The sequence below is a fragment of the Chlamydotis macqueenii genome, chromosome 2 (assembly GCF_036417535.1).
Source record: "Chlamydotis macqueenii isolate bChlMac1 chromosome 2, bChlMac1.mat, whole genome shotgun sequence".
Taxonomy (NCBI): Eukaryota; Metazoa; Chordata; class Aves; order Otidiformes; family Otididae; genus Chlamydotis; species Chlamydotis macqueenii.
In genome coordinates, this window is record NC_141557.1 from 56,375,001 (window position 1) to 56,383,832 (window position 8,832).

General features: G+C 40.9%; 1 protein-coding gene across 2 annotated transcripts in view; it reads right to left on the reverse strand.

Annotated features, from left to right (window-relative positions):
- GLI3 (GLI family zinc finger 3) overlaps window positions 1–7,417 on the reverse strand; it is a 195,821-nt gene extending 188,404 nt beyond the window's left edge. For both annotated transcript variants that reach the window (XM_086743036.1, XM_086743035.1), the window contains exon 1: window positions 7,294–7,417. In XM_086743036.1, coding sequence (XP_086599162.1) covers window positions 7,294–7,417 — 124 coding nt within the window. The remainder of the gene's footprint in view (window positions 1–7,293) is intronic.
- Window positions 7,418–8,832: the final 1,415 nt, after the last annotated feature.

Sequence of the window (8,832 nt, forward strand, 5' to 3'; positions counted from 1 at the left end):
CTGCCAGAGGGCTTGCCTGCTTTTAAGTCAACTAGAATGATTTTTATAAATTCTCTCTATTTACTTTATGAAGAAGACCTACTCCACGCAGCTCCTTCACTTGCACATTCCCAAGTCCGCTCTCTTTTCAGGACCCAGGAAAACTCTCAGGATGCAAGACTTCCCTGCCTTCATTTTTTTAGTGCCCTTCCAATCCTCTCCAGCCACCTGGCACCCCTGTGTTTGCTGACACCCGTTTCCAGCGGCTAGGAGGAAGGCGGCATCGCTTGGAGCAGCAGTGCTGCTGCAGAGCCTTGTCACGCTGCCAGGCAGCTCCCCCACTTTGGTGGCACAGGCTGGCACAGTAGTGCAAGGTCATTAGGAGGCACTTTCTCATTTTGGGTATCTTCCCCAGAGACCAGCGCTTAACAGCATTAAGCGAGCCCTTTTCTGGACGGATAAAAATATCACTGAAGCTTCAGCTGCCAGCAGCTGAGAAAAAAAAAATCTAACTAAAAATCAAACCTCTTGGTTCCTTCCCGCCCCAATACTGCAGGCTGTAATGCCTGAATTTTTTGAAGTCTGATTGATACTGGACTCCTGCAAAGCACAAGCTACAGAGCATGGTACCATACTGCAGAGACCCATTTTAAACCTTTTTACTATTATCACTTCCTACTCTATGTCAAAACTCAGGTACAACTGTAATATGGCTGCTTGGGTGTTTTGCATGTTTTGGTTGTTGTTGTTTTTCAGGAAAAAAAAAACTCCCCAGTGTATAATTCCCTAAATTTAACCTCCACCTTGTCCAGGTGGCAAGCTTCTGCTGCTAACTAATGTTTTCTCCCGATTCCACCTCGTGTTATCCAGCAGGATGTTAAGTCATTACTTACTGATTACAGTGATTGCCGGGATAAGCCACTCAATCATCTCTTTCTGGAACTTGCAAAGGGATACAGCAGGACTGACATTTAATATCCCTTATGCTATTAACCACTGCAGGGAGGGGAGAGAAGGGGGGAAAAAAGGAGGGAAATTTGGCAGAATTAATGAAGCAATACTGTATTGCACTTGCAGATCACTGTGTTCGGAGCAGGGTAAGGGTAGAGCTGGCTCATTGAGGAGCAACACTACAAAATAGTATTGGGCAGAATGAGTTATTACAGTCTACAATAAGCCCTAACTTGATGACTGAAATTTTATTAGTAAGCATGAAGGACCACGGGTGCATTACTCTGAATGAACATGTATTTAATCAGCTACTCACACCAGATTACAATATACCAAGACATGCAGTCCCTACTTAATTACAACCTCCAATACTTTTGCTTCCAATACTTCCAAGCACCACAAGAGCTCATCCTCCCCAAGGATAGCTACCTTCCTTCAGTTTACTCTCCTAGGACCTGGCCACGATTATTAGGAAAGAAGGGTACACAAAATCTTACAAGTTCAGGTCTTTGTCCTTACTTTTCTGCGCCACTGCAGGTGACCATCCTACCTTTACTTTCCATGCTGCTGTATGCCACCATTACAGATTGGAATTACTTGCAATATTTATCTGGCTGAAAAACAAAACCCTCAGAAAAACTTATACATTTAAGTCATCACTTCCAGTATCTAATACTACAGCATGTTGTTTCCTTCTTGACCTGAAAATGAGAAGTGTAAAGGGCCCATCCATGCCCTTTGTTTTCAGAAGAGGAGGAGGGCATCTCCTCATCACTTTGTAGAATCAGGTCTCATACAATAAATTTGGAACTCAATTTGCAGGCCACTAAAGTAGTACAGGCAATGTTTCTAGATACCTAACAACCCCTTTTGAACCCTGAACTCTCAACAGGACCCTGAGCACATCAGCCCAACGAGGGGGCCAGGAATGGGTATTATGATTAACACCTATTTTATGGTGAGCTTGAAAGCAAACAGCAGGACAAGTAACCAACTGAAAGTTTAAACAGGAAATGTGATTCTTATGGGGTTGCAGACTGCTGAGTACTTCCCTCATTCAATCCTGAAAGAACTACTAGGGAGAAAAAAAAAAAAGAGAGACCTAGATGAAACTGGCTCTTCTTCTGAAAGAATCAAAGTGGACGCATGAACTTCCTCTCATTTATTCATCTATCAAGCTTGGTTTTAAGTTACATCATCATTAAGATAATAATTTCTGCTTTCTATCACTTTAAAGTATGTTCTCAATAACTATCTGATTCTGATAAAGGTAGTCAAGGCCACAACCTACATACGTTTATAATTAGCTTTTTTTTTAAGGCAGAGTAATAGGTTAATAAGAAATATCAGATTACACTGGAACGAGCTCATGGGTCAAAAACTAGACAAAACACATCAAACTGAAAATAGGTGCTTGCCTGTCAGACATTGAAAGAGTCTCTATACAATAACTGCATTGTTTTAATGTAACACTAAAAACATCAGTTGAGAGCCAAAATGTGCAAAAGAAAAAGCATTTTAGTCAAAATTCACAAGCCAAACAGTAAATAAATCAAGGCTGAACACAGTATTACAACCTCCTAACGTTCTCCAAGCAATACTTTGCCTTGTAAAAATATTAATTCAGCCCTCACAGAAATTTCCTGTACTTTTTAGAAAATAAAGCGAAAAATTAATTATATCCACACTACAGATTTAGTGAAAAAAATAAATCGTATATAGCTGAGGGCTGTGTTAGGTTAGCATAGGGTTTTTTGGTCAACGCCTCTTAGGAAGTATTCTAACAATAAATCTGATTCACCTACAAAGGCGAGCGTAGAGTCAAAGCAGCCAGCCTGGCAAAGCATTAAAGCGACTGCCTAATTGTAAGCATGCAAATGCCCACATTAGGGCCAAGAGAGCTATTCCTGTGCCTAAAGCTAGGCGTTTGCTCAAGTACTTCCTGGACTGGAGCTCCAGATTTTACTGCAAGGCTGGGACTCCAGAGGGCTGGTGATTCCCCATGCTGGGGTGCGGGAGGGTAGGGGGAATCACCATTACTGTTTTCTGCTCCGGCACTGCAGTGCTGGGCCTGACATGTCGACTCAGCACACCGCAGATCTCAGCGACAGCTCATATGCCAGGCTGCCAGGCTGCGGCCAAGGAGCAGGCACGCTGCTTGCCCCACCAGCCCGGAGTAGTAGCCACGAAAAAGCCTCTGCGTTGGCATCTATCACCAACTTCAGCAAGGTCACCGTATGGACTCCTGAAATGCTTAAAGCGTTCATCCGAACAGTCTTTTTTTTAGCCCTGGGATTACTTGCAATTACAGAAGGTACCTACCATATTATCCAGCGGGGGTCTAGCAAGCCAGGTTTCATGACCCGCAATACCAGGCAAAGGCTCTCCAAGGGGAGCACAGAACTAATCTTAATGAGTTTATCAACGGATATCTCTCTTCAGAAAGGTGTTCCATGCACAACTTGATTAAAAGCTGTGTATGCATGCAGCAAATTTCAGGATGATGACTTAGGACTGACATGGTAGGGAACAGGGTCTTAACTACTTGGTCTCCAGAAAAGGGATGTGTGTGTGAGAAGACCAGGCCTGACAACACGGCCTGGTAGCAAGGCGGTTCAAGACACCGGCCTCATTACTCCCATGTAATACCAGTGACATGGTCACGACATAAAAACTGTATTTTTTGTTGTTTGCCAAAGCAGATCAGTCTGAGGCTATCAAATCACATGACACACAAAAAGTAAGCTTACTTTATAGTCTAGCACAAACTTTTTATTCATACAGCCTGTTGTTAACGAGCATCTCCGTTAGCAGTTTTCTTTAGCAGTTTTCCCTCCCTTGGATATTAGCCTAGCAGTAAATATAGCAGTCAAACAAAAAAAGGAATAAAAGGAACAATTTGCAAAGAAATGTATCCTAGTAAACTGTGTGCAGTTTGGTGGAGATACACAAAATGAAACACAAAGAGGAAAAGATCAAAAGCCTGCAAAAATGAATTCAAAACAAAGCAAGAGTGGTCCCAAATTACAAAGTCCCACTGGGGATCAAAGTGTACCAAAGATTTTTGTTAGTTATAACAAATAATTATTTTTTTTTTTTTACTTTTTTGATCACACAAAAATTTTAAAAGAAGTTTTACTTTGCTCCAGCACTAAGACCTTCCCCACATGTTTCGGCCTGGAGCACATTTTAATGGCTTAGTTATAAATCCCTGGAATTAGGGGTTTATAATGGAAATGCTGGCAGGCCCTTATCAAACACAGTGCAAGCATCTTAGCAATATAGTCAGAGTTTGTAGTTAGGTGAGTGCTGCAGAAATCTTTTCTGTATTAAGTAAGGACAGGAACTCAGCAGAAGTGGCTAACGTAAGCCATGGCCCATGCCTGCTTATTGTTTGAGTCCACAGTGCAGCTGGGACCTTCCAAGGGGCACCCACAAGCCTGGGCCACTTAGCTTGCACTGTGCAGTTAGGGTTAACACATGGGTTGCCCTTCCACATCACCTTTCCCACTTTCTTTCCCTTGCACTTAGGTTTACACCAGGGTCTTCAATAAACAGTTTGCACATCATATGATTTAAAAGTTCTCTACACTCAATATTCATTTTAACATAGATTCTGCTACTGAGTGTGTTACTCACTTTTGGGAGCTGATGAAATAATGGCATTTACTTTGTTTCTTCATGATTGTAAGCTTTGCATAAAACCCATAACTACCAGCTTTCAATCTATTTATGATCCAAGTTCTGACTCCTTCAGAAGACAGCAGAGCTACTGAGAAAGTAGTGGCTTCTACATCACACCTTAGACAGCTGTCACTCAAGTACCTGCTACCCTGCAAACTTTTGTAATTAATGTGTTGTCTAGAAGGAAAGAAGCATTGACATTAGACATGCTTAGGAGGTGACATTGGTAAGATAGGCAGATGTTGCTCTGCAATGACAGCAGTCTTCTGACAAAAACAGCCAGGATCATTCTGTCTTTTTGTTATTTTTAAGGGTACCTTACCTAGTTTAACAGAGCATTCAAATGCAAATCACAACCACTTAACATTACCACAGCCCTCTGCAAAAAGGAGGCACTGAATCAACAAAAGCTGCATGTTTTGTAGGAGTGGTGTCTTATATCAACTGGTGACGTTCCTCTAGTAATACTCATTCCAGCATTAAAGAAAAAAAATATGCAAATGCGATGCAAGCTCCAGCTTTCATGCAAATTGATCCTTGTAACCACAATTCATTATTATGGCATTCACATCTGCAGGAAGCAAAACTTTAAAACGTTGCACAGTAAAACACATGTTTAAGTTCCTAAAGTTTTGGTATGGGTATTTGTTTTGATAAATGCTCCGAGGAGTCTCTACACTAAGAGGAAATTTTTCATAACCAGGAATGAATAGAATTTTTTATCCCTTTCAAGCCCAACTCTAACTCTGGGAAGTCGTTTCCTTTATTATACATGAAGGTGGATTAGAAATCCAAACCTTGGAGATCCTAGTGACTTCTCTAAATACAAATACTAACAAGACCGACCCTTACCCACTGAAAACAAAGGTAACTCTCATTACATTAACCAAACACAGCCTCAGGCCCCAGGAGGTGTACTACATTAGCATCTCATTCCTTTAATAGGAGACAATCCCAATGACAAAAATTTCTAGTCATTCATTAGACTTAGAATCATTCCAGGTCTTGGGAGCTTGATGACCCAGACATGCAGTAATACACCACCTAGATGAAGCAGCTAGTTAAGAACTAGTATTACCATTAAAGCTGATAGGCAGAACAGAGAGAGCAAAATTATCTGACCACAGGGTAAGTCAGTGTCAGAATTAGGCAAAAACATCTTGAAGGCTTTATTTTTAGCCCTCTAAATGTTTAACAATAACATTAAAGGTAGCCCAAACAGTCAGAGGTATGTGCCAATACAGAGTTTGAGTACAAACACCTGACGCATCAAAGAATACACATATGTGTTTAAGTGTGCATCTGCTTGAAAAGTTTGGCCAATGTGGAAAATCCTATTATCGGGAAAAAAAATACAATGGGGAGCTCTTCAGCTAATGTGAACCACTGTAATTCTATTGACAGCAACGGATCTATGCTGACTTACACCAGCTGAGTATCTGATTTCATATGCCTTAGAAAGCTGATGCAACTTTTTCCATAGCTGCTCAAGAGTTTCTATACTCTCATGGGGATCAACTCCAACTAGTAGGTCAGCGGGTGCTGAGTTTGCTTTGAATCTGAAGTCCAGTCACACAGAAGGATACTGGGACACGTGCCATCTAATTTTTACTGACCCATAGAGATTCCCTTCTAGTATGGCTGTAGGATTCATGTATTCTCTGCTTTACTCTAGTGGGAGATATGTTTCTTTGAGAAAGCAGAAAACTTTCTTCAAAATACCAAAGTGAGAACGTGACCTGGACCACAAGCCCAGATGAGTGAGCATGCGGGAAGCAGAAAGAGTGAACAGAAAATGTTTTGCCAGGAATACACTACGACTCCAAAATATGCAGAAAGACATCTTCTATTTTTAACTATTATCAGATTGATTTGCAAACACTAACGGTTAATCTGTAGCTATCCAAAATCCACAAGCCTAAACTCTGCCCACACCTTTTCAAGCAATTTTCTTTCCTAATGCAAAGGGAGTTTTGCATTCAGTGCAAATGAACAATGAAAGGGCCAAGGCTGGGATTACACACTCTCCAGAGAGGCAGAGAATATCTAAAATTTTCAAGTGAGGTAATCTGCAGAGAAAATTAAGCAAACTACTCCAATTTTGCAAATCTACAAGCTGTACATTCACAACTTTGAAATTAATTCACGGGAGGATACACTTTTAGCTTGATGTTTTGTCCCTGGCCATTAAAAAACTTTGGGGAAGTGGGGGCAGCTCTTTGTGAGGAGCAAGTTTATTTGCAAAAGAAGAGAAGAAAAAAAAATCCTTTGCCATTAATTTTGACAGGGCTACTTCTGTCTCTTTTGTAATAACTAATTATCTAACTAGTGTAAGAGATTTCAACGGCCAAATGCAAAGCACTCACAAACCCTGCCAGGCTAATCAAGACAATTTCCAAAACACCAAAAACAGGAACTTCCTATAATAAATAACTTAGCACATTTACATCTCAAATTAGAACATCTGGAAGAAAAAGACTACGCCTAATGCCAAAACAGGCCTTATTGTATCCTACCACTTTCCACCACCAACCCTCCCCCTCTCAGCGCTTGTTCGTCTTCTTTAGCCTTTCCTTAGAACAAACACTGATCCAGGTGCAAATGCTCAATTCACAAGGAATGCAGTGAACATAAAATTACTGTAGGTTTGGCTGCTAGTAAATCTCTGCTGTTACTCACCATTGGAAGTTGTGCTGGAGGCAACAGCTTTCTCACTGACATCTGTTCGACTGGAGCATTTCACGATGGAATTCTCCACTTTTTTCTTCTCTGTCGTGGTAGAGCTATGGGACTGCGCCTCCATGATGACTTCTCATTACTTCAGCTCTCCTTGTACTGATACCTGAATAAAACAAGAGAGTCATAAACTTTAAATACCACTTGAAACCTTAGCCCAAAACCTCTCACACCTCTCACCTGAAGAAGAGCCTGCAGCACAACTGAATTAGCAGCTCACAGGCCATTTCTGGAGGCCCATCAAATAATGTTTCACACATGAATTCCTGAGGAATTTAAGGAAACACTAACACCAAAAATAAGTGTGTTTGCCTTTAAAGAGAATCAGCATCAGAAACTAACTATGCTGCTTGATGGGTAGGTTTATTTTTTTCAAGCCTGTAGGGTTTTAACAGACCCAGTATTTTTCTCCTATGTCCACCAGAGCACTTTGGAACAATGCAAAAGAAATCAAGACAGGCCTTCATGTTGACTATAGAAGACAAATATTTAAATTTCAACATTCACGCTATCCGAACACACTGTAGCAGGAATTATCCTGTCTATCTCTATACCTTGTCCTACTCGTGTAAACATCTCTCACTTTGTTTGTTCAGAAATCTGACTCAAACAAAAGTGCATTGGAGCAACACCCTGAAAACCACAGGGAAAGGCAAATATTATTGCTAGTGGCAGATAATAAGATCACTTTCTTTTGCATGAAAATGCTGAAAATGGAAAATTATGCAGAGGTGTGCATCTGGTTATTCTGCCTCTCCTGGCTGTTCTCCATGTAATCTCCAGTGATGCATTCATTTTATACCCTGCAGATCACTTCTCCTTATTCTCAGAACTTTTACATTCCTGATGTAAACCCAAGAAACCTACAAGTGTCCGAAAGGGTAACACTGCTTGTGCAGCAAGTGTATCCACACCAGGCCCTGAGACTACATGGATCTTGGGCTGTGAAGAACATAAACCTTTCCAAAGACTGCTCTGCAGCTTAACTTGATGCACACCAGTCTGTCCAAGTAAGCCTTACACAAAACAAAATTCTGTACACACCTCACTTAGAACCAAAGTACCTGGGTACTCTGGTAGTTCGAACACGATCCTATGCAACAACAACAAAAAATAATTATAAATAAAGAGAGTGTTTTCAGCCCTGAGCAGCACTGCAGTCATTAGCTAAAGTGGTCTGAAACGGAAGGAAGTTGCACTGCTCTAGAGCAACATTTAAAAGAAATTAAAAAACCAAAGGCTTCAAAACAAGCCACAAAGTAAATTATAATGAAGTGTAATTACCTTAGTAACCTGTTTCCCCAATTCTGACTGTCAAAAAAAAGAATCACCAAAAAAACCCCCAAAAAAAGGCTACAAAGCCAATTCATCACAAACACAGCTGTCTAGTAAACCTTCCCCTTCCCACCTCCCTAGTAGGAGTTCTTCTTAATAGCACAATAAAACACTCCAAAGCCTCATTGTTATATAGTAGGGATCAAA